Consider the following 27813-nt stretch of genomic DNA (forward strand, 5'->3'; position numbering starts at 1 on the left):
GTTTACGGCCGTAAACTCATGGGGGAATTGACCTTAGGCCGTAAACTCCATAAGGAGTGGTCCTTGGGCCATAAACTCCAATGTCATGCCATACAACCTTTAGATGCAACCCTTCGGTACCTATAGCACTTGAATCAAAGTGTTTCCACGTCCTAGGGTGTCTTAACTTCACTTCCGTACAATCCACTCACAACAGGTGAGTTCATACCCCTTAATTAACCTTTTAAATGTTTTTAAGTGTTTTTAAATGTTTTTAAATGTTTTTAAATGTTTATAAATTCTTTTATAGGGGGGAATACAAGTTCAATCATGATAGTTATTATACCAATCACATGTGATTAATAACTATCAAACTATGGATTTACTACACTTTTAGTTGTTTTACCAAGTATACTACTTCAAAATGATTTCTCAAAACATCTTTTCATACTAAACTCTTTATCAAACTGTATTTCATACTAATATCTTTCCTTTCAAACTCCATTGCAATTATGTTTCAAACAAAGGATTTCTTATGCTTTAAAATGTTTTTATCAAACAAACTGCTTTCAAATCATTTTATAAACTGATATTAAGTCATCAACTCTTATTTATTAAACTTTTCAAAGGTTTTACCAAAACTTCTTTTATCCTTTTATATTGTCAATTGCATGCCTATATATGTATAGTTATATAAGTAATGTTTAAAGGACTTAGGACTGCTAGCTCGCTTTAATTCCTTTTCCTTGTTTGGATGTGGCCTTAGGGTATCGGTTATTTGTCCGAATGTCGTCTAAATATTAGTTATATATTATGTATACATATATAGACATAAAAGTTCTATCAGTCAATTCAGTACCTTTGGGTAGCAAAGTCATACTATCGGTTATTCACATACATTACTAGTAACTATAATAGGTATAGTTAGGAGATACTATTTACTATTCCTAGTACAATTGTTAAAAGCATGTCTAGATATGTATAGTTATATAAATAATGTTTGAAGGACTTAGAACTACTAACTCGCCTTATTTCCTTTTCCTTGTTTGGATGTGTACTTAAGGTATCGGTTAGTTGTCCGAAGGTCGTCTAAATCTTACATATATATTATGTATACATATGTAGATATAAAGGTTCTAATCAGTCAGTTTAGTACCTTTGGGTAGCAAAGGTATACGTTCATATATTCATATATATATATATATATATATATATATATATATATATATATATATATATATAAATTTCTAGTAAGCTATTATAGGTATAGTTTTGAGTATATATATGATTTCGTAACATAGATGTGGATTTCGACCTAGCAATTCGTTGCGGAAGTCACCTTTAGTTTCCCAGAATCTCTTCTATGGAGAACTTTTAGTATGGGGACTATCAATCACATTATTACTTACTTTCAGCGGGTCTCGTGAGAAGACTACTTACTTACTTACAACGGGTTTCGTAAGAAGACTACTTACTTACTTACTTACAGCGGGTCTCGTGAGAAGACTACTTACTTACTTTCAGCGGGTCTCGTTAGAAGACTATTTACTTACTTTCATTCGGGTCTTGGTAGAAGACTACTTTTTATACTAGTAGGAAATATGGGATTTTCTAGGGTTTTCATACTTATACAAACTTTTCCTCAAAACAATTCAAGTCTTTTATTACAAGTTTTATTTACCAATAATGACATTAAATACTTATGAATTCGCCAGCTTTATGCTGATACTCGCTTTCAAAATAACTTGTATTCTCAGGTCACCAATAGACAGGTACGATGACCAAGTTTTGTGAAGACGGAGCAGTCGAGACTCGTCTTTTATTTTGAATATTCATTATATTGTTTTATTCTATGAAAGAACACACTTGTATTTAAAATTATACTATTAATGCAATGGATGATGTTGTTGCTTGTTTACTACTTTGCATTGTTGTGATACTTTACATGACGTCCTCCGCCCCAGAACGTTTCCGCCGTTCTTGGTTTTGGGGTGTGACAGATTGGTATCAGAGCATTGTTTATAGTGAATTGAGTATATCAACCCATAAAAGATAGACAAACTATAAATACAATGGGACTAAAATACTCTAACCAAGAGTTTATACCTTTAAGTACTAAAATGCTTAACTAAAAGTATACATATCTACGTACCTACATACTTACTATAGAACAGTATCATACTAGAACATAACAAAAGTATTTAATTGTTGGGCACAACAGTCAAAACTGGGCAGTTATGTAATCATATCTGGAATGAATATAGCCTGATCAACTATATTTATTTGAGATATGGTGAACGTGTGTTCGGGGATGATAGTGGTGTTGCGACAAACCTAAAACTTACCAAATACTAGGTCCAAAGGAGTCTTTAGAACAAAACATAAAGTAAAATACTATCTGAGTATTTTGAGATACTATCCAATAACGATACTAAAAGTGTACAGTATCAAGAAACCTAAGAACCAAACCCAAAACAGAGATACTATAGGAGTATCTTCAATAACTGTAAATAATTATATGAGAATTAAAAGACCCTTACTGATCGGTCTATAATGGCAAAGTGTATACATCCTAGAGTTATATATAATAAAGATCTCATAGACTTAGAATGTGTTGTTTCGCTTCACTTCCTTTTCCTTGTCTGGATGTGGATTTGGAGTAGTATCACATATTCGAATGACTATTAGATCCAAGATATATATAATTTGTATACCCTATGTGATTATAGAAATATTCAATAAGGATCTCAAGTTAAAATTAGTACTAGAAATAGATTGAGTATTCTCATAGATTCTCTAGACATTCCCATTCTCGCACCGACAACCTGACTAGAGACACCACCTCACTAAAATAGTCAACAGAGAGAACTTCGAGAAGGGATCAGACAAAGAGTACGAATCTAGTGGGATGCCAGAAGATACCAAAGGGACATAAGTGGACATCAGATTGCTTTCGTCAGGAATAGGACAGAGAACTGAGGATACCACTCGCGAGTCATGCGAGGTGGCAGAAAACCATACGCGTCACATTAATAATTAAGAGCCCAATACGACCTAGTGAGTTGGTGAATACACTACTCACCTTCTGTGGTAGGCTTAAAGTCTTTATAATTACATCTTGAATATCAATGATTTTGACAGTTGGATTGGTTCCCGACAATCCTTGTCCAAATACTTTCATTCTTCTATCATTAGAACCCTATACCATTCATACTATCTCTTGTTGTTGAACTATGGCGATTTAGTTCATAGGATACATTCATTTTCTGTACTATTGGATTCTTATCATTTCTGATTATTTTCAACTTATAGTTGAAAGATGCCTCCTAGAAGAAATCCAAGACGTAACAATGGTACTGAAGCACCGATACCACCCCCACCACCACCTCCTCAGTTCGATGTTGCTATGTTCCAAGCAGCAGTCACGGCGGCTATAGCGGCTGCCATGACACATATCAACACTTCCGGCGCTACTGGTTCGGGAATTGGGGCATTTCCTTCGAACCATGGTGAGAGTCGTGGGCACTCACGAGAGTGCACCTATAAAGATTTTACGAACGCCAAACCCCTGAATTTTAATGGAACCGGAGGGGTTATGATATTAAGACAATGGATAGAAAAGACAGAAGCAGTCTTTGAGATTTGCGCCTGCCTAGAGAACAACAAGGTCAAGTTTGCTACTTATACCTTTTCAGAAAGAGCTTTAACATGGTGGAATGGCCACGTTAAGGCACTGACTCTAATAGTGGCAAATTCGATAAGCTGGGAGAACTTAAAAATAATGTTGATGAGAGAGTACTGTCCACGAGGGGAAATTCAAAACCTCGAGCAGGAACTCTGGAATCTGGAAATGGTTAGTTATGATATATCAACCTATACCAACAGATTCTACGACCTGGCAATTCTTTGCCCATATATGGTTGCTCCTGAGAGCAAGAAAATAGAAAGATATATTTGGGGACTGTCGCCTCAAATTCAGTCAAGCGTGTTAGCATCAAGGCCTGATACTTTTGATAGTGCCAAAGAACTAGCACAATCTATTATTGACCACGGAAACTATCAGAACTCAATAATTGTTGTACAAGATCAACAAAAGGGAAACAACAACAGGAAGCAAGGTTGGAACAAGAGGAAAGACGAGTCCTCACAAGAGTCCTCAAGGAAACAGCAACTAGTTACAGTCAATGCTGCTACAATACCTACAATAGTCTCTGCTAACCCATTACCAACAAAGCCTTATGCTGTTAATCTCCCAAAGTGCAACAAATGCAACTATCACCATCATGGACCTTGTCGGGAAATGCAGTGCATAAACTGCAACAAAAAGGGACACACCATCCGTTACTGCAAGACTCCAGCAAGGCCGATCAACCAAGTACCCAACGCTGGTGTGAGCCAGGCTTGCTACGGTTGTGGCGAGGTGGGTCACTACAAAAGAAACTGCCCGGGAACAGCGAATGCTGGCACAGACGGAAGGATGCTAACGATCACCGTCGCAGGAGAGACTACTCCGGACCCACGTTAAAAATCTATTTCGTTCAGTAGCGTTTATGTTAGACTCCTAACCTTTTAAAAACTAGTGCAACTAGAGTCTTATCTTTTGTGAGATCCCATCAGTGTTAGGGACTCTCGTGCTGCCTGTACTGGCTTTTTGCAGTATACTTTGTTCACAGCTGTAATAGCATAGCTGAAACTAAAGTACTGAAAACTCTTTCATAGATTGCACCATATTGTTTTGTAACACCTTTTGATCCAGTCTAACGCCTGTAATTTCGAGTAGTTCGACGTCGTCATTTGACTTGAGTCGATTTGATCCTCACAGTGCCAGTTTCAAGCGAAAATCCTTTTCTCGTAACCGACTCTCTAGCGAAGCCGTCGTTCCAGAACTCCGAGGTGCTCATGCGCAGAGTACCTTATGATTCGTAGCCTTCCCGAAGTAACTTCAGCAAACCTCTCCGGAAAACTACTCGTACAGTACGTCAAGTTCAATCCAAAGGCCCATACGGTTAACCTATCACGGAGGAAAGTATACGCTAGGGTGGTACATAATCAAGATTCTACAGGTTTAGAATTGATGATTCCGCTTTAACTTCTTTTCCTTGTTTGGATGTGAGCTTAGAGAAGAATCATTTATTCGACTGCCTTTTCAATCTTAATTATATACAACTCGTATACCCGAGACGGTGATTGATGAACCATGTATGAGTTCTAATATGAATTTCAGGACGGAGACTGTCTCCAGACAACGAGTAATTGTGCTACCATACAGATAAACTTAGAAGCCAAACTTAGAACTTCCCATCGATCAGGACAGGAAATGCAGATGGAACAGAAGTACCTATTCTTTTCATGATTCAGGAGTATTCACTTTCGAATCTGAATTTCGGGATGAAATTCCCTCTAACGGGGGGATGATGTGACAACTCGAAATTTCTATCTTATAACAACCCCTACATTCAATCAAAGTCAATCTTTCAATTTCTAAATTTAGCAGTTTTGGAGTCAGTTTGAGTGTTCTAAAGCCTAGTACTTCAAGAGATAACAGGAGAGAGGATACTTTAGGGTAATGTGTGCAACATTTAGGTTCCAAAACTCCAAGAAAATGGAGTTTACGGCCCAAATGGTATTGGGGCCGTAAACCCTAAGGGGTATATAAGTGGCACTTAGCCATTTTTGTCATTTTCAACCATTTTCAAGTCCTAACCTCATTCTCTCTCAAGTATCATCACTAGATCTTCAAATTAGTAAGTATTTTCTTCCTTGATTTGTTAGTAAACTTCATTATCTAGTGTTTGTGAATGATTTCATCCATGAAATCTCTTCATTTGATAGATAATCAAGCATTCTTCAAAACACCAAGAACACACACTAGTGTTCTTGGACCTTAAACACCCAATCAAGCTTCTAGATTGTAAGTACACTTATCCTAGCTTGTTGTGTGCTTGATTTATCTTGTTTACACTTAGAAAACACCAAGAAATCATACGATCAAAGGTGTTTACGGCCAAGGGATGTTCTTGGGCCGTAAACCATTTTAAGTGGGGTTAAATGAACCCTAGTCCCTTCTTTGGCCTTGGACACTAGCCTAGAACACATTCTTGAAGTGTATATGACCTTAAACATCAAAGAAAACATGTCCACATAGAGTTTACGGCCGTAAACTCATAAGGAAATGGTCCTTAGGCCGTAAACTCTATAAAGGGGTGATATTGTGCCCCTAATGCTTCCTAAGGCTTGGACTTGATCATTGAATGCCTACTCATGACTTATAAGACCTTAAATCACCCAATGACACTTAGTACCATGAGTTTACGGCCGTAAACTCATGGGGGAATTGACCTTAGGCCGTAAACTCCATAAGGAGTGGTCCTTGGGCCATAAACTCCAATGCCATGTCATACAACCTTTAGATGCAACCCTTCGGTACCTATAGCACTTGAATCAAAGTGTTTCCACGTCCTAGGGTGTCTTAACTTGGTTAATTAGTTGTTAAATGACTAATTGGATACATATGTGATTCATTATATGTTAACTAGGACCATTGTGTGTGTTCAAGTCTCCACTTGACACCTAGCACCTTGTCCAACACCTCCGTACAATCCACTCACAACAGGTGAGTTCATACCCCTTAATTAACCTTTTAAATGTTTTTAAATGCTTTTATTTTGGGGAATACAAGTTCAATCATGATAGTTATTATACCAATCACATGTGATTAATAACTATCAAACTATGGATTTACTACACTTTTAGCTGTTTTACCAAGTATACTACTTCAAAATGATTTCTCAAAACATCTTTTCATACTAAACTCTTTATCAAAATGTATTTCATACTAATATCTTTCCTTTCAAACTCCATTACAATTATGTTTCAAACAAAGGATTTCTTATGCTTTAAAATGTTTTTATCAAACAAACTGCTTTCAAATCATTTTATAAACTGATATTAAGTCATCAACTCTTATTTATTAAACTTTTCAAAGGTTTTACCAAAACTTCTTTTATCCTTTTATATTGTCAATTGCATGCCTATATATGTATAGTTATATAAGTAATGTTTAAAGGACTTAGGACTGCTAGCTCGCTTTAATTCCTTTTCCTTGTTTGGATGTGGCCTTAGGGTATCGGTTATTTGTCCGAATGTCGTCTAAATATTAGTTATATATTATGTATACATATATAGACATAAAAGTTCTATCAGTCAATTCAGTACCTTTGGGTAGCAAAGGCATACTTTCGGTTATTCACATACATTACTAGTAACTATAATAGGTATAGTTAGGAGATACTATTTACTATTCCTAGTACAATTGTTAAAAGCATGTCTAGATATGTATAGTTATATAAATAATGTTTGAAGGACTTAGAACTACTAACTCGCCTTATTTCCTTTTCCTTGTTTGGATGTGTACTTAAGGTATCGGTTAGTTGTCCGAAGGTCGTCTAAATCTTACTTATATATTATGTATACATATGTAGATATAAAGGTTCTAATCAGTCAGTTTAGTACCTTTGGGTAGCAAAGGTATACGTTCATATATTCATATATATATATATATATATATATATATATATATATATATATATATATATATATATATATATAAATTTCTAGTAAGCTATTATAGGTATAGTTTTGAGTATATATATGATTTCGTAACATAAATGTGGATTTCGACCTAGCATTTTGTTGCGGAAGTCACCTTTAGTTTCCCAGAATCTCTTCTATGGAGAACTTTTAGTATGGGGACTATCAATCACATTATTACTTACTTTCAGCGGGTCTCGTGAGAAGACTACTTACTTACCTACAACGGGTCTCGTGAGAAGACTACTTACTTACTTACTTAGAGCGGGTCTCGTGAGAAGACTACTTACTTACTTTCAGCGGGTCTCGTTAGAAGACTATTTACTTACTTTCATTCGGGTCTTGGTAGAAGACTACTTTTTATACTAGTAGGAAATATGGGATTTTCTAGGGTTTTCATACTTATACAAACTTTTCCTCAAAACAATTCAAGTCTTTTATTACAAGTTTTATTTACCAATAATGACATTAAATACTTATGAATTCGCCAGCTTTATGCTGATACTCGCTTTCAAAATAACTTGTATTCTCAGGTCACCAATAGACAGGTACGATGACCAGGTTTTGTGAAGACGGAGCAGTCAAGACTCGTCTTTTATTTTGAATATTCATTATATTGTTTTATTCTATGAAAGAACACACTTGTATTTAAAATTATACTATTAATGCAATGGATGATGTTGTTGCTTGTTTACTACTTTGCATTGTTCTGATACTTTACATGACGTCCTCCGCCCCAGAACGTTTCCGCCGTTCTTGGTTTTGGGGTGTGACAGAAAGCCCTTTCTGATGAATATTTGAGGTAAACTTTCCTGTTTCGAGTAAAATTTTTGTAACATTTTTCGCAAGACTGTTGTGTATGAAATTGTTGAAATTGTATGATACACCTTTTAGGTTTGAGTCGTACCCGAAGAACGCATGTAAGAGGTTTGTAATGGGTCAGAAACCCACCTTCATAACTGACGACAACCCAAATAAGGATATCAACATTGCATTTTATAATTTACCTGTCATAAAAAGGTACATTTTCTTCTACTATTATAAATTCACTACTACTTTTCCACCATTTGTTTGAAGATTTCAATTTTTAATATATACAGATTGAGGGGACTGAGCACATCTGAGATAGGTAGACTAGTATCAGTTACAGGAGTGCTGACTCGTACTAGTGAGGTTAGACCATAACTCCTTCAGGGAACTTTCAAGTGCTTGGATTGTGGAACCATCATCAAAAATGTTGAGCAACAGTATAAATACATTGAGCCCATGATATACATTAATGCTATGTGCTCAAAGAAAGGAAATTGGGCACTTCTTCGACAAGAAAGTAAATTTCCAGATTGGCAGAGGGTCAGGATGTAGGAAACATCAAAAGAAATACATGCAGGATCCCTTCCTAGATCATTAGATGTCATTCTTCACCATGACATTGTTGAACAGGCTAGGGCTGGTGACACGTATGTAAATTCACACACCTTTTTTGTTTCTTTACAAAGATGTAGAACATAACTCTTTTAACTTTTACACTTCACTTTGCAGGGTGATCTTTATTGGCACTATGGTTGTGATACTTGACATTTTCGCATTGGGAACTCCTGGAGAAAGAGCTGAAGTTCGTAGAGATGGTGGTAGTAAACGTGATACCACTGGCACTGTTCAAGAAGGTGTTAAAGGCCTCCGGGCTTTGGGAGTTAGAGACCTTTCTTATCGCCATGCCTTTATTGCCAATTTAGGTTTTTCATTTTTCATCATTTTCCACATTTTTTTTGTCAATCATATTTCTTTAAGGAACATCTATCTGCAAATTGTTTTTGTGGGGATAGTCAATAACATTGATTCCTTGTTCAGATTTGTGATGGGATAAGAGATGTTGACATAAGAAATAGGAAGAGGGACGTTGAGGATGAAGACAATCTACAATTCACGGTTCTTGTTTTGTCCCCTTTTTGACCCATTATATATATCTTTACTATCTTATAAAAGAAATCCCACTATTTCTATAAATAGATTCAATATAATAATAATATTTTTTTAAGACGTACAAATCTCTAAGCTTAAAGTACAAATAGTTATGAATAAAATAATATTAAATTTGAAGAAGTAAACAAGTCAGGAAAATTTCAAATTCCTTAATTACGGATGGATAGGGAGTAGGGTGGTAATTATTTGGTTCCAAACCAAAAAAACCGAAAACCAAATCGAACTGAAATCGATTTCAGACCAAACCATATTCAAATTCGGTTTTTTGTTTGATTTGAAACCAACCCGAATTTGTGAATTTGGTTTTTGGTTCGAGTTTCGGTCTCATGAAGTTTAGACCAAACCAAACCGAAAAACCGAATTTATAAATTAATTAATTTAAAAATATATTATATATTTATATATTAAATAGAAACAATAATTATATGTTAAAAGCATTGTAATTTATGTTTGGATTTTTTGTATGAAATTTTAATATTTATGTTTGCAACTTCAGGTTTCTATGTTTAAAGCATTGCAATTTATGTTTGGAAAATTGCAACACTAGTTTTTATTTTTAGGTAATATTTGGTTTCCTCGGTTTTCAAACCGAATCAGAATTCGGTTTTCGGTTTGGTTTGGAAAATTTGAATTCGATTTGGTTCGGTTTTCGAATTGGACTAAAAAAATTTTCAAACCAAGGAAATCGATTCGAGGAAACCGAAAAAACCGTAAACCGAACCGATTTCCACCCCTAATAGGGAGAATAATTCAAAAGTTTACAAAATTTTGTTGGGTTCTTATATTATCCCATATCATTGCACCTATATTTATGCATAATTCAAGGAGTTAATTGGTACACGCCCTCTCTCATATTTTCTCTTCAAAAACGAATGATGCCGCCCCAGCCATATCCATCATTTGTTAACGCAATCACTATGGCCACTCTCCTCCTCCTGTCTTACTTAACCCTTCCTTAACCCTTAACCGGTGACCTCCACCAACACTCATGCGAGCCACTACTTTTCCTTTCTGCCAAGAATGCAACTGTCGCTATGCTTTTATTCTCCGTCAAGAACCACCACCCTAATTTTGACACCTTATCTCTTGAATCTCGCCTTCTTCCCCATCGGAAGAACATAAAATTGGGTTCTTCATCTGGAAATCTAACCACAAAATCTTACCCCCGTGTCCCCGCCACATTTTCTCTGCCTCCCATTCTATTGTGCAATCTCCCCAAATTTGTTTCTTGGAAACCCTAACTACACAATCCGACAACCACCACCAACCACCACTCTTGTGTTGCTGCTAAACCGACCGCCTTCATCCACCACGACGACGATGATCATTCGCCACGATCTACCAATGTCACCATCCTTCTGGACATGCTCCCTCCATTCACACCTCCAACCACAAGGTGAAGATGAAACGTTCAAGGGCATATACTAATTTGATGATCGACCATTTTGTAAGATTTTTCCCAAAACTATGCAAATAACGGTTTTTTGTACCAAGAAATGTACAAAATACTTTTCTTTTCGAAGTACATTTGTCGTTCTTTTTCCTCCCGTAACGTTTCTACATGCTTAATTACTTCCACGTTGACTGATTATATGGTGCAACAAAACAATGGCGCATCAAAAGTCAAGTTTGTGTGTATTATGCTCCCAACATGTGTTCTGGTGATCTTATTTAGGTACGTTGAGTTGGGGTTTCCTCTTCTTTTTCCTACCATGACATTTTTGTTAGTCAATCAAATTCACATGTTTGTGATGGTTTTATTTGGTTTTTGAATCTACTATGGTTTTGGCGAGGTCAGAAAAGTTGTTGCTACATTCTCCTCTACCATCTGTCAGTTGTATCTCACTTGAAATCCTCTTGAACTTCATCTCTTCAATCATGTTTTTTTGTTGAAGGATCTAGCTAGGTATAAAATTTCATATCTCCACATATTTATTTTTGATTAATCGATGTCTATTCTTATGTTGTAAAAAGGATTTCCTTTATTTTCTTTGAGTGCAACAAATAGTGATATCAATTCAATTTACACAAAAAATCTCTACACTTTCCTTGATCATTAATCTTCAAGTCCCTCTAAACATACTTGAGTTCATCGATATATGATATGGGTCTGATTGGTGGTGGCAAGTCAACTATCTTGGATTGAACTATGATTATGTTGAAAATTCAAATTTGTGGTGCTTCAAAATGTAACCATCTTTGATAAAAATGGTTGATTCAACATTATTTTTGATGTTTGTTACTGTTAATATATATGATTAAACTTGTAATATTTGTATTTTTCTTGACTTTTCCATTCTTTGCAGGAATTACTACACCTGGCTAAAGCCATTTGGTGTTAAAAGCATAGGAGTATCCATATCTAGCAAAGTCTGGTACATTCCCAAGAAATAAAAGCTTGTATTTAAGGAGAAAATTTTAATTACGTGTTAAATGGCTTGGTGTCCATATTTGTAGCTTGCATAGTAATGTAACCCAAAGAAATAAAAGTGGGTTGTTATTTATTATTGTATGACTCTTTTAGTTTCGTACACCAATTGTTTTTTTTCACCATATAGATTTATTTTTTGCATTTATTTCACATTGGACACTCTATAGTTTCACCAATACAATTTGTTTGTACATCGGTTTGTGGTTCTAGCAATATTTCTTCCTAATCATGTGGGTTTTGTGTTGTATAGTTTATGTCCTAGATTCAGGCCAATTGTTTGATAATTGTTTAGTTTGAAAAATGTTATAAGTTTGATGCTTAACCATGTATAAAAGTATTATAGTTTAGACATACTATTGTATTTAATTAATATTCAACTGTTTTTTTAGGTGGGATTGTGTTATTTTTTTGTTTTTGGCATAATGCTCACCTTAATATTTTTTTTTATATAATCATAGTAAATAGATATTTTGTAGTTTTATTTAGAAAATATAAAAAATTGTATGATACATTACATACTATTACTTGGAAAAAAGGAGGGACTATATAAAAAGAAATGGTTTAACTTTTAATGGGCTGACTAAATAAATAATTGAACCGATTTAATAAGATAACCAATAATAAAAACAAAATTTTCTTTTTTAATAGTAACTTATTATGAGGTGACTTTTTTCAATTGTTATTATTATTATTATTATTATTTTTATTATTATCCTTATTAATTTGTCTATTTTGTTATACATGTCAAATATACATAATCGATATTGATGTGTATATATAGAATCAATATGATCGAAAATTTAATCTTAGATTTTTATTTTTATGAAATGGTTTATTTATTATGTTGCTCTTCGTAGAGGTGATACAGCTCCAGGAAGTAGAGTTGCATATCGAATGACAGTTGGAGGCTCTAATCAGACTTTCAGAGGCAATTGCCACTTGGGTCGGAGCATCGATTTATTTTAATCCACTTGGGTCGGAGCATCGGGTCAAGCGGCCCCGCCCGCGAGATGTGGCGGAAACCCTAACACTCTCTGCTTATTCTCCCGCCTAAAAGTGCATACACACATTCATTCATATCCTTCCCAATCAACGATTCACTTCCACAGTTGAGCAAAAAAAGAAAAAAAACTTGAGGAAGGCAGTAGCTAGCCAACAAGATGGATTCATATTTCACCGACGAGAAAGCAGCGAAGGTCGAGAATATCTTCTTGGAGTTTCTTAAGAGGTATCGCATCAGGGTTTTTTTGTATAGATCCAAAACAAATTGATGAAATTCATGTTATTTGACAAGTTTTGGTCTTTGCTTTCTAATTTAATTTTATTATCGTTACAGTTTTAGGTTAGATGCGAATTCGAGGGAACCTTTGTATGAATCGGAAATCGAAGCAATGAGACCAAACGAGTCCAACACAATGTTCATCGATTTCTCTCATGTTATGCGGTTCAACGATGTTCTGCAGAAAGCCATTTCTGATGAATATTTGAGGTAAACTTTCCTTTCCTGTTTCATTTTTGGCTAGACTTTTGTGTTTGAAATTGTTGAATTGTATGATACACCTTTTAGGTTTGAGTCGTACCTGAAGAACGCATGTAAGAGGTTCGTAATGGGTCAGAAACCCACCTTCATAACCGACGACAACCCAAATAAGGATATCAATATTGCATTTTATAATTTACCTGTGATAAAAAGGTACATTTTCTTCTACTATTATCAATTTACTAGTATTTGTTTGAAGATTTGAATTTTGTATGTATGTTTGTGTACAGATTGAGGGAACTGAGCACATCTGAGATAGGCAGACTAGTATCAGTTACAGGAGTGGTGACTCGCACTAGTGAGGTTAGACCAGAACTCCTTCAGGGAACTTTCAAGTGCTTGGATTGTGGAACCATCATCAAAAACGTTGAGCAACAGTATAAATACACTGAGCCCATGATATGCATTAATGCAATGTGCTCAAAGAAAGGAAAATGGGCACTTCTCCGACAAGAAAGTAAATTTGCAGATTGGCAGAGAGTCAGGATGCAGGAAACATCAAAAGAAATACCTGCAGGATCCCTTCCTAGATCATTAGATGTCATTCTTCGCCATGACATTGTTGAACAGGCTAGGGCTGGTGACACGTATGTAAATTCACTCACACACCTTTTTTGTTTCTTTACAAAGATGTAGAACTAGAACATAACTCTTTTAACTTTTATACTTCACTTCACTTTGCAGGGTGATCTTTACTGGCACTGTGGTTGTGATACCTGACATTTTCGCATTGGCAGCTCCTGGAGAAAGAGCTGAAGTTCGTAGAGATGGTGGTAGTAAACGCGATACCACTGGCACTGTTCAAGAAGGTGTTAAAGGCCTGAGGGCTTTGGGCGTTAGAGACCTTTCTTATCGCCTTGCCTTTATTGCCAATTCAGTGCAGGTTTTTCATTTTTGATCATATTGCGATCAATTGTTTTTGTGGGGATAGTCTATAACATTGATTCTTTGTTCAGATTTGTGATGGGAGAAGAGATGCTGACATACGAAATAGGAAGAGGGATGCTGAGGATGAAGACAATCTACAATTCACGGTTAGGTTATTGACCCATCATATATAATTAATTCTCTAAAGTTATATATAATTTAAGTTTTTAATTTTTTTTATTGTTATTGTAGGCGGAGGAGGTAGCTGAGGTTAAAGAAATGAGAAATACCCCTGATTTTTTCAACAAACTTGTTGATAGTATGGCACCTACTGTTTTTGGACATCAAGACATCAAGCGAGCAATTCTGCTTATGCTTTTGGGTGGAGTTCATAAGTTCACCCATGAAGGGATCAATCTCAGGGGGGACATCAATGTTTGTATTGTTGGAGATCCTAGTTGTGCTAAATCTCAGTTTCTCAAGTAAGCATCTCTATCTATTTATATTTAAATCCTCTTTTATACAATGTTTCACAAATTTTTTTTTTTTGTAGATACACAACAACCTTAGTTTCAAGATCTGTTTACACATCCGGGAAATCTTCATCTGCTGCTGGATTGACAGCCACTGTTGCAAAAGAACCAGAGACCGGAGAGTTTTGTATTGAGGTATGTAAAAATATGTAAATTAAATACTGAAACATTCCAATTTTTTCAAATTCCAAACACCACTTTAATTCTTGTTTATGTGTTGTGTTATCTATCAGGCTGGTGCACTGATGCTTGCTGACAATGGTGTCTGTTGCATTGACGAATTTGACAAAATGGATATAAGAGATCAGGTAAGGTACTCATACTCATCACGAATGTATGTTATTTTCTTTTTTTTGCTATTATGCAATAATAATACCTCCTAATCCATCTGATTCTGATATCAAAAAGGTTGCAATACATGAAGCTATGGAACAACAAACAATTAGTATCACAAAAGCAGGAATACAAGCAACATTGAACGCAAGAACATCAATTTTGGCTGCTGCCAATCCCACAGGAGGCCGCTATGATAAATCTAAACCCTTGAAGGTCAGAAATTTACTAATCCAATTAATTATAATGGTAGAATCTATCTGTAATTTGAATTAAGATTTAAGAATGTTGCAGTATAATGTTGCGCTTCCTCCAGCCATTCTTTCAAGATTTGACCTGGTGTATGTGATGATTGATGATCCTGATGACACAACAGATTTCCATATCGCCTCTCACATTGTCAGAGTTCATCAAAAGCGTGAAAATGCTGTTGCTCCTGCCTTCACCACTGCACAGCTCAAGCGTTACATTCAAGTTGCCAAGTCTAAAAAGCCAAAGGTCCGTGTCTTTTTTTTTTTTTTTTTTTTTTTTTTTTTTTTTTTTTTGTTTGTTTGTTTACTAATAAAATGTTGTGAATTTTATTAATGCAGCTAAGTGTAGAAGCAAGAAAAGTTTTGGTTGATTCTTATGTTGCTCTTCGTAGAGGTGATACAGCTCCAGGAAGTAGAGTTGCATATCGCATGACAGTTAGACAGTTGGAGGCTCTAATCAGACTTTCAGAGGCAATTGCCAGGTGTCACCTCGATGATGAGGTAAACAATTTTTTTTACATATCTTGGTCTTTGCATAACAAATAAATACCACAAGTAGCAAACAAACACCTTTTTAAGTGTTACTAAAGATTGCATCTTTTTAATGATGAGGGGCATTCTCGTCTTTTCTTGTTTCATCTTTTTAAGTGTTACTAAAAGTTGCAATTTTTATTGTGACTTGTGTGCTAAGTTTGCTCCAAATTGTGTGTGTATTCTGTTTCAGGTTCACCCTCGCCATGTTAAGTTAGCAACAAGACTTCTAAAAACTTCAGTAATCAGGCATGTTTTATTTATGAGTAATTATTTTTCCCTATTTAAATAATAGTCTTTTTAGGTTAAGACAGGGACCAAGCGCGTAACAAAAACAAGAGTTAAAAAAATATAAGTTAGGGACCGAAGGTGCAAATTACCCCAAACCATAGGGACCATTTGTGTTTATTTATTGATTGTATCACTAATTACTATGTATTGGAGGAACCTGCAGTGTGGAGTCAACTGAGATTGATTTGACCGAGTTCCAAGAAGATGGAGATGGTGATGTTGAACCACAGACAGCAGATGCCAATAACGAGCAACCAGGTTGCTATTTATTTTGCTCTGGAGAAGATGGATAGAAACTAGAAATGTTATTTGGATCTTGGATAGAAATTAACAACTGTAATTGAAATTTTCTTTATTTATTTAATTTGTGTTTGTGTTTGTGCAGAAAATGGACAAGGGCAGGAACAGGAAGGGAAGAAACTTGTGATAACAGATGAATACTTTCAGAGAGTGACTCAAGCCCTTGTCATGCGTCTTAGACAACATGAGGAAACTGTTATGCAAGATGGTATCTTTTCTTTTTGCATCATATTAACATAACAGTAACACACCTTCATTCTGTTATACAATTCTACTTTCTTCTTTCACCTCCATGTAATTTTCAAAACTACAATATGAAAACCTCTTAAATATACACATGTTGGTTGATTTCTTGATTTCAGGGAGTGGGTTAGCTGGAATGAGGCAAAGGGATCTGATACAGTGGTATGTGGGTCAACAGAATGAGAAGAACAACTACAGCTCCATGGAAGAGGCAAAGGCTGAAGTCACCAAGATTAAAGCTATCATAGAGGTAATCAAATCCTTTCTAAAACTACAGTGTTGTAGTTAGTTCATCATAAAAAAAATCTGAAAAGAATGTTTGTTTGGGTATATATTGATGCAGAGTTTGGTGAGAAGGGAGGGGCATCTGATAGTGGTAGATGACGAGGCACAAGGGGATGATGGAGTACGTTCTTCTCGAAACAACAGGATTCTTGCTGTGGCACCTAACTATGTTATTCATTAAAATGCATTTAACATGCTTTGCTTTCAAATGTTGTTCAATTGATTAAAAGTCTTGATTTCTATGGATATATCCTCCAAATGGTTGTTTTAGTACAAAGTTTTAATTTATTTTCTTTGGCCACAATATATATATATATATATATATATATATATATATATATATATATATATATCCTTCACCACTAATTTATCATCATTCACTATAATAAATAACTATTAGTGTAAACAATTAATATACCGATTTGGATAGTTTCTTGATTCTTATATGAAAGGTATCATAAATAAATTCTTATTATTCATCATGTATCTCAAGCAGCTTCAGTTGCTTATAAAGTATGAGAATGATAACAATAGAAAATTAGCTTCAGTTGCTTATAAAGTATGAGAATGATAACAATAGAAAATTAGCAGAGGGACTTAAATTGCCGAAAACTATAAATTGAAAGTCAAACAAACCAACCGAGGACTCAAAATGGAAATAAGAAAAAGTAGGAATGAAAACGCAAAAGAGGTGCTGATATAATTTTTTTCTAACAACCTTAAATAAGAAAAAAATAAAAAATAAAAACCTGTTATTATTGTCCGTAATATCAACTTTATTAAAACTTAATAAATTTAATGACCTTTAAAACCTACAAAAAGTTAAGCCATCAAATAAAAATAATTTCAAAACTTTAATTACCTTTAAAACGTGCAAAATAGATTGGGCTTCTGCTTCATATACTTCTCTACTTTCATAAATAGTTGATGAGAAAAATTATTATTTTAAAAGCGTAAGTTATTTTTTATATATTATAAACACTCTTATTTGATTTCATATACATTGACCATTTTTTAGTTACCTAAATTTGCAGTGAATAGAACATCTTTTACATCGATTTATTTTAATATCGACTTGGGTCGGAATTCGGAGCATCGGGTCATGGCGGCCCAGCCCGCGAGATGTGGCGGGAAACCCTAACATGCACTCCTTATTTTCCCCCCAAAAAGTGCATACACTCATTCATTCATCTACTTCCCGATCAACGAATTCACTTCCACAGTTCTGCAAAAAAAAAAAAAAAAAAACTTGAGGAAGGCAGTAGCTAGGCAACAATATGGATTCTTTCGGCGGCGCATATTTCACCGACGAGAAAGCAGCTAAGGTCGATAATATCTTCTTGGAGTTTCTTAAGAGGTACCGCATCAGGTTTTTCGTGTAGATCCAAAACAAATTGATGCAATTCATGTTATTTGACAAGTTTTGGTCCTTTTTTATTTTATTTTATTTTATTATCGTTACAGTTTTAGATTAGATGTCAATTCGTGGGAACCTTTCTATGAATCGGAAATCGAAGCAATGAGACCAAACGAGTCCAGCACCATGTTCATCGATTTCTCTCATGTTATGCGGTTCAACGATGTTCTGCAGAAAGCCATTTCTGATGAATATTTGAGGTACACTTTCATGTTTCTAGTAAAATTTTACTAAAATTTATCGCAAGACTAATATAATAGGTCAGAACGCATGTAAGAGGTTTGTAATGGGTCAGAAACCCACCTTCATAACTCACGACAACCCAAATAAGGATATCAACATTGCCTTTTATAATTTACCTGTCATAAAAAGGTATATTTTCTTCTACTATTATCAATTCACTACTACTTTTTCCACCATTTGTTTGAAGATTTCAATTTTTAATATATAAAGATCGAGGGAACTGAGCACATCGGAGATAGGCAGACTAGTATCAGTTACAGGAGTGGTGATTCGTACTAGTGAGGTTAGACCATACCTCCTTCAGGGAACTTTCAAGTGCTTGGATTGTGGAACCATCATCAAAAATGTTGAGCAACAGTATAAATACACTGAGCCCATGATATGTATTAATGCTATGTGCTCAAAGAAAGGAAACTGGGCACTTCTTCGACAAGAAAGTAAATTTGCAGATTGGCAGAGGGTCAGGATGCAGGAAACATCAAAAGAAATACCTACAGGATCCCTTCCTAAATCATTAGATGTCATTCTTCGCCATGACATTGTTGAACAGGCTAGGGCTGGTGACACGCATGTAAATTCACACACCTTTTTCGTTTCTTTACAAAGATGTAGATCATAACTCTTTTAACTTTTATACTTCACTTTGAAGGGTGATCTTTACTGGCACTGTGGTTGTGATACCTGACATTTTCGTATTGGCAGCTCCTGGAGAAAGAGCTGAAGTTCGTAGAGATGGTGGTAGTAAACGTGATACCACTGGCACTGTTCAAGAAGGTGTTAAAGGCCTCCGGATTTTGGGAGTTAAAGACCTTTCTTATCGCCTTGCCTTTATTGCCAATCCAGTGTAGGGGTTTCATTTTTCATCATTTTCCACATTTTTCTGTCAATCATATTTCTCTAAGGAACATCTATCTGCAAATTTTTTTTGTGGGGATAGTCAATAACATTGATTCCTTGTTCACATTTGTGATGGGAGAAGAGATGCTGACATAAGAAATAGGAAGAGGGACGCTGAGGATGAAGACAATATACAATTCACGGTTGTTGTTTTGTCCCCCTTTTTGACCCATTATATATATATATATATATATATATATATATATATATATATATATATATATATATATATATATATATAATCCAAAGGAGCTTAGGAATAGTATTTTTTTAGGCTTTAGGTTTTTACCACAAAAGTTTGCTGAATTTGACACTTTTAGTCTTACATTTTTGCCTTTTGATTAAGTTTTTGTGCCTTAAGGTTTTGTCGTAATATCAACTTTATTAAAACTTAATAAATTTAATGAGCTTTAAAACCTACAAGAAATTAAGCCATCAAATAAAAATAATTTCAAAAGTTTAATTACTTTAAAAGGAAGAAAATAGATTGGGCTTGATCTTCATATAGTTCTTTACTTCTTTTCTACTTTCATAAATAGCTGATAAGAAAATTATTATTTTAAAAGCGTAAGTTATTTTTTATATATTATATTATAAACACTTTGATTTGATATACATTGACCATCTTTTAGTCACCTAAATATCCACTTGGGTTGGAGCATCGGGTCATGGCGGCCTAGCCCGCGAGATGTGGCGGGAAACCCTAACACGCTCTGCTTATTTTCCCGCCAAAAAAGTGAATACACTCATTCATTCATCTACTTCCCAATCAACGAATTCACTTCCACAGTTCTGCAAAAAAAAAAACTTGAGGAAGGCAGTAGCTAGGCAACAATATGGATTCTTTCGGCGGCGCATATTTCACCGACGAGAAAGCAGCTAAGGTCGATAATATCTTCTTGGAGTTTCTTAAGAGGTACCGCATCAGGTTTTTCGTGTAGATCCAAAACAAATTGATGCAATTCATGTTATTTGACAAGTTTTGGTCCTTTTTTATTTTATTTTATTTTATTATCGTTACAGTTTTAGACTAGATGCCAATTCGTGGGAACCTTTCTATGAATCGGAAATCGAAGCAATGAGACCAAACGAGTCCAGCACCATGTTCATCGATTTCTCTCATGTTATGCGGTTCAACGATGTTCTGCAGAAAGCCATTTCTGATGAATATTTGAGGTACACTTTCATGTTTCTAGTAAAATTTTACTAAAATTTATCGCAAGACTAATATAATAGGTCAGAACGCATGTAAGAGGTTTGTAATGGGTCAGAAACCCACCTTCATAACTCACGACAACCCAAATAAGGATATCAACATTGCCTTTTATAATTTACCTGTCATAAAAAGGTATATTTTCTTCTACTATTATCAATTCACTACTACTTTTTCCACCATTTGTTTGAAGATTTCAATTTTTAATATATAAAGATTGAGGGAACTGAGCACATCTGAGATAGGCAGACTAGTATCAGTTACAGGAGTGGTGATTCGTACTAGTGAGGTTAGACCATAACTCCTTCAGGGAACTTTCAAGTGCTTGGATTGTGGAACCATCATCAAAAATGTTGAGCAACAGTATAAATACACTGAGCCCATGATATGTATTAATGCTATGTGCTCAAAGAAAGGAAACTAGGCACTTCTTCGACAAGAAAGTAAATTTGCAGATTGGCAAAGGGTCAGGATGCAGGAAACATCAAAAGAAATACCTGCAGGATCCCTTCCTAAATCATTAGATGTCATTCTTCGCCATGACATTGTTGAACAGGCTAGGGCTGGTGACACGCATGTAAATTCACACACCTTTTTCGTTTCTTTACAAAGATGTAGAACATAACTCTTTTAACTTTTATACTTCACTTTGAAGGGTGATCTTTATTGGCATTGTGGTTGTGATACCTGACATTTTCGTATTGGCAGCTCCTGGAGAAAGAGCTGAAGTTCGTAGAGATGGTGGTAGTAAACGTGATACCACTGGCACTGTTCAAGAAGGTGTTAAAGGCCTCCGGGTTTTGGGAGTTAGAGACCTTTCTTATCGCCTTGCCTTTATTGCCAATCCAGTGCAGGAGTTTCATTTTTCATCATTTTCCACATTTTTCTGTCAATCATATTTTCTCTAAGGAACATCTATCTGCAAATTGTTTTTGTGGGGATAGTCAATAACATTGATTCCTTGTTCAGATTTGTGATGGGAGAAGAGATGATGACATAAGAAATAGGAAGAGGGACGCTGAGGATGAAGATAATATACAATTCACGGTTGTTGTTTTGTCCCCCTTTTTGACCCATTATATATATATATATATATATATATATATATATATATATATATATATATATATATATATATATAAAATCCAAAGGAGCTTAGGAATAGTATTTTTTTAGGCTTTAGGTTTTTGCCACAAAAGTTTGCTGAATTTGACACTTTTAGTCTTACATTTTTGCCTTTTGATTAAGTTTTTGTGCCTTAAGGTTTTCTCGTAATATCAACTTTATTAAAACTTAATAAATTTAATGAGCTTTAAAACCTACAAGAAATTAAGCCATCAAATAAAAATAATTTCAAAAGTTTAATTACTTTAAAAGGAAGAAAATAGATTGGGCTTGATCTTCATATAGTTCTTTACTTCTTTTCTACTTTCATAAATAGCTGATAAGAAAATTATTATTTTAAAAGCGTAAGTTATTTTTTATATATTATATTATAAACACTTTGATTTGATATACATTGACCATCTTTTAGTCACCTAAATATCCACTTGGGTCGGAGCATCGGGTCATGGCGGCCTAGCCCGCGAGATGTGGCGGGAAACCCTAACACGCTCTGCTTATTTTCCCGCCAAAAAGTGCATACACTCATTCATTCATCTACTTCCCAATCAACGAATTCACTTCCACAGTTCTGCAAAAAAAAAAACTTGAGGAAGGCAGTAGCTAGGCAACAATATGGATTCTTTCGGCGGCGCATATTTCACCGACGAGAAAGCAGCTAAGGTCGATAATATCTTCTTGGAGTTTCTTAAGAGGTACCGCATCAGGTCTTTCGTGTAGATCCAAAACAAATTGATGCAATTCATGTTATTTGACAAGTTTTGGTCTTTTTTATTTTATTTTATTTTATTATCGTTACAGTTTTAGATTAGATGCCAATTCGAGGGAACCTTTCTATGAATCGGAAATCGAAGCAATGAGACCAAACGAGTCCAACACAATGTTCATCGATTTCTCTCATGTTATGCGGTTCAACGATGTTTTGCAGAATGCGATTTCTGATGAATATTTGAGGTAAACTTTCCTGTTTCGAGTAACATTTTTCGCAAGACTTTTGTGTATGAAATTGTTGAAATTGTATGATACACCTTTTAGGTTTGAGTCGTACCTGAAGAACGCATGTAAGAGGTTTGTAATGGGTCAGAAACCCACCTTCATAACTGACGACAACCCAAATAAGGATATCAACATTGCATTTTATAATTTACCTGTCATAAAAAGGTACATTTTCTTCTACTATTATCAATTCATTACTACTTTTTCCACCATTTGTTTGAAGATTTCAATTTTTAATATATACAGATTGAGAGATTGAGGGAACTGAGCACATCTGAGATAGGCAGACTAGTATCAGTTACAAGAGTAGTGACTCGTACTAGTGAGGTTAGACCAGAACTCCTTCAGGGAACTTTCAAGTGCTTGGATTGTGGAACCATCATTAAAAATGTTGAGCAACAGTATAAATACACTGAGCCCATGATATCCATTAATGCTATGTGCTCAAAGAAAGGGAATTGGGCACTTCTTCGACAAGAAAGTAAATTTGCAGACTCTGCTTGATCTTCATATAGTTCTTTACTTCTTTTCTACTTTCATAAATAGCTGATAAGAAAATTATTATTTTAAAAGCTTAAGTTATTTTTTATATATTATATTATAAACACTTTGATTTGATATATATTGACCATCTTTTAGTCACCTAAATTTGCAGTTATAATATCCACTTGGGTCGGAGCATCAGATCGTGGCGGCCCAGCCCGCGAGATGTGGCGGGAAACCCTAACACGCTCTGCTTATTTTCCCGCCAAAAAGTGAATGCACTCATTCATTCATCTACTTCCCAATCAACTAATCCACTTCCACAGTTCTGCAAAAAAAAATGTGGAAGGCAGTAGCTAGGCAACAATATGGATTCTTTCGACGGCGCATATTTCACTGACGAGAAAGCAGCTAAGGTCGAGAATATCTTCTTGGAGTTTCTTAAGAGGTACCGCATAAGGTTTTTCGTATAGATCCAAAACAAATTGATGCATTTCATGTTATTTGACAAGTTTTGGTCTTTTTTATTTTATTTTATTTTATTATCGTTACAGTTTTAGATTAGATGCCAATTCGAGGGAACCTTTCTGTGAATCGGAAATCGAAGCAATGAGACTAAACGAGTCCAACACCATGTTCATCGATTTCTCTCATGTTATACGGTTCAACGATGTTCTGCAGAAAGCCATTTCTGATGAATATTTGAGGTAAACTTTCCTGTTTCGATGCAGAGTTTGGTGAGAAGGGAAGGACATCTGATAGTGGTAGATGACGAGGCACAAGGGGATGATGGAGTACGTTCTTCTCGAAACAACAGGATTCTTGCAGTGGCACCTAACTATGTTATTGATTAAAATGCTAATATGCTTTCAAATGTTGTTGATCGACTAAAAGTGTTGATTTCTATGGATATATCCTCCAAATGGTTGTTTTAGTAGAAATGGAACTTTTAAGTCTTTAATTTATTTTTTGTGATTTAGAGTCTTTGGCCACAAGATCCACAATATATATCATTCGCCACTTATTTATCATCATTCACCGTAAAACTTTAAAAGTGAGTAAAAACCCAACCAACGAACATAAAAACCGACAAAACCGCAACTGATAGAAAAGTTGATGGTGCGGATTTAATTTTTGCAAAAACCGAAGTTATCGGTCTGGTGCGGTTTTTATAAAAAAACCGGGCCACCAAAACCGAAATAATAAATTACTAATTTATATCATATACATAATCATATATCGCATATTATCTAAAAGAGTAATAAATATATAGTTATATATAGATATGCATCGATAAATATTTACAGTTTATTAATTTAATGACATTGGAAACCTTTTAAAAGAAGGTCGGCCCACTATTCCATTGTTCACTTCGTGTTCTTGTGTTAGACTTAGACGAGATAAATGTGTGTTTAATTGTGTTTGTGGAACCACATATCATAATTTTGATGGAGGTCACTGTTAGTTTTTTTATACAAAAATAGGTTTTATCATTTTGTATGACATAAATAGTTTTTTTTTTCTATAAAACTTATTTAATCTGTTTATTTATCAATGCTTTTGTATTTGTATATATAAAAAGGAACTTGTTTCAGAAAAGGATATGAAATAAAATCATAAATGATTATTTGAAAAAAACGTTGCTTTTAATTTTTTTTGTCCATATGTTGGCTATTTAGTTAAAAATTAGTTGACTTATTTTCAAAAAATGGCACCCAGGCAAGAAGTGGATTTGCAGAGTTACAAAAATCTCGACCCATTACAACAGAAACCGCACCAATGAATATGGCTGGTTTAAAATCGAAACCGAACCATTTAAACTAAACCGCAAAACCGAACCATTAAAAAACCGCACTCATCGGTTTTAGTACGACAAAAAACCGCACCTTGCATGTAACATCCCAAAAATCCAGACCAAAAATTTTATTTTTAATATAGCAATTTATAGAAAACACTATCAAGTTATTCCATTTCATAAAACCATAGATCATACATCTCAAACCATATCATAAAATAGTAATAAAATCAGAGTACAATTCCCAGAAATCTCATATGCGGAAAATCATGTGTGTGTGATACGCTGCTACCGTGCTGGCTCCTTTCCCCTGGAAGAAGAAGGACCTGAAACAAAAACTGTAAACCGTAAGCACGAAGCTTATTGAGTTCCCCCATCATACCACATACCATACATAACCAGGTAGTAGCTACCCATTCGGTCTCTTTCAACCGGTAACTTGCCTAGCATATTAGGGTGCTGGCCTACCCCTTCGACCCTGTCGACCGGTAACTTGCCTAGCATATCAGGGTGCTGGCCTACCCCTTCAGCCCTGTCGACCGGTAACTTGCCTAGCATATCGGGGTGCTGGCCTACCCCTTCGGCCCTTTCGACCGTACCGGGGACTATTCCACCCCCTACTCTACCATATAGCATCCTAGTGCATAAACATATAATCATATACTGCCTAGCCTATCTGGGTGCTGGCATACCCCTTCGGCCCTATCGACCGGTATTGGGGTCTATTCTACCCCTCCTATCTCATATCACATAACAACATAGCATAATAGCACATAACACAACATATAGTTGTTGGGTTTTCAGCATTCTAACACTCCTATGGTGTACATGCAACCCTATAAACCTTGGATCTATGTTTTCTCTATTATACATGCAAATATTAAATATTCCAAAGTTTCATCCTAACTAGCATATTATGAAGCACCTATACTACAAAGTTCTAGTTAGATGACATACCTTTTGATGTAGCTTGATGTCTTCAAGCTTTAAGAGCTTAGCCCCAATAGTGTGGAAGCCTCAAATGGAATCACAAATCACCAAAACACCTTGGAAGAACTTGAGAGAATAGGTATGCACACTAAAGTCGGCTCACTCTTATTTTCACACACTTGTGCCAATTTTGTGAGCCAATGACCCCTTTATATATTATGGAGGATTAGGGTTACATCCATGTAAACCCTAATACCCATGACCTTTCATTTACATAGGATCCATGGGTTAAAAGCTCCATGGACCATCCATGAAAGCTTAGCCCAACCTAAATGAACTTGGCCCATTCCATATATATAAAGTCCATATTTAATTAGTTCTTTTTGATCACTTAATTAATTCTAAATTAATTCTTGATCAATACTAATTAAATAATATGATTCCATATTAATATATTAGAACTTATAATATATTAATATAAATCATAAATATACTATTCTCAAAAGACTATCCATATAAATTGTGCCGGTGAAGTGCAACCCAAATGGACCATGCCGGGTCGGGTCAAGTACATACCAAATATAGTTATGGACTTAGACATTAATCCAACAGTCTCCCACTTGGATAAGTCTAAAACTATTATTGAGTATGACTTCAAAACCTAACTGGCAATCGTAGCTCTTAAAGCCGCTGTCGAACTCTGACCTTGTCAATGACTTGTCCATTAGATAAGGGATCATATATTCCTCCATTCTAGATATCATATGGACTGAGACATGGATTATAATCATTCTCTCTGTCCATTTGTTGTTTCACGATTTTCGATTTATGATGATTGACTGGTTGAACAAATCAAATCAGTCCTGGCTTGGCCAAGCACTCACATGTGTCATCGCTAAATCATCGAGGGGCCCACAGATATCGCTTTTATCCCGAAGGTAAAAGGAATGGATAAACTTCGACTCATATGGCTTGTTCTACTACTTGTTGAATCATACACAAAGGCACGTTTTATAACATCGAGTTACCAATGCGTTTTCGTGCAATCAATGTATAACCAACTCATAGTAACAACTCATATATCTTGGTTTTAAGAATATAAGATATTATCGTCTCATGATCACTCGTGATAAAATCCATGAAGTGATTCAAATGAGCGTGGGTTGAATCCAATACTCAGAACTTATGAGCACTCATGAGTGTTGTAGCACCACTTTGTCCACCAACTTGGACCTCTACAAGCCAACCCATGACAGTCTTGATTCATATCTACTTCCAACATATGACCGACTGTGGATGGTTTGAATAACTTAATCATTCAGGAAGAGCGACTTAGTTATTCTGGAAGTCAAAACATGCAAAGTGAAAACACAAGAATAAATGAATCAAATATGGTATCAAACCCTATGAATATAAATAAACACTTTTATTTATCACCATACTGATTACTCATTATTCATTGTTTCGGTTTTATCAACTTTATACTTGAATTAAAAACACTAGTTGTCCCATGCTCCAAGCATGTACACTATGTTTTTCTTAAACAATAGCTTTGCCATACAC

General features: G+C 35.2%; 1 protein-coding gene across 1 annotated transcript; it reads left to right on the forward strand.

The window, feature by feature from the left end:
• Positions 1-14073: 14073 nt before the first annotated feature.
• Positions 14074-17442, forward strand: LOC145139470 (DNA replication licensing factor MCM6-like). Its single transcript, XM_079073284.1, has 14 exons — positions 14074-14111; positions 14205-14403; positions 14477-14554; positions 14640-14869; positions 14941-15055; positions 15154-15228; positions 15329-15469; positions 15548-15751; positions 15844-16005; positions 16229-16284; positions 16490-16584; positions 16712-16834; positions 16989-17119; positions 17213-17442. The coding sequence occupies exons 1-14, from the start codon at positions 14074-14076 to the stop codon at positions 17333-17335; spliced, it is 1770 nt and encodes a 589-aa protein (XP_078929410.1). The 3' UTR covers positions 17336-17442.
• The last annotated feature ends 10371 nt before the right edge of the window (positions 17443-27813 follow it).

Source organism: Lactuca virosa, chromosome 9 (assembly GCF_052849685.1).
Source record: "Lactuca virosa cultivar CGN04683 chromosome 9, Lactuca_virosa_CGN04683_v6, whole genome shotgun sequence".
Taxonomy (NCBI): Eukaryota; Viridiplantae; Streptophyta; class Magnoliopsida; order Asterales; family Asteraceae; genus Lactuca; species Lactuca virosa.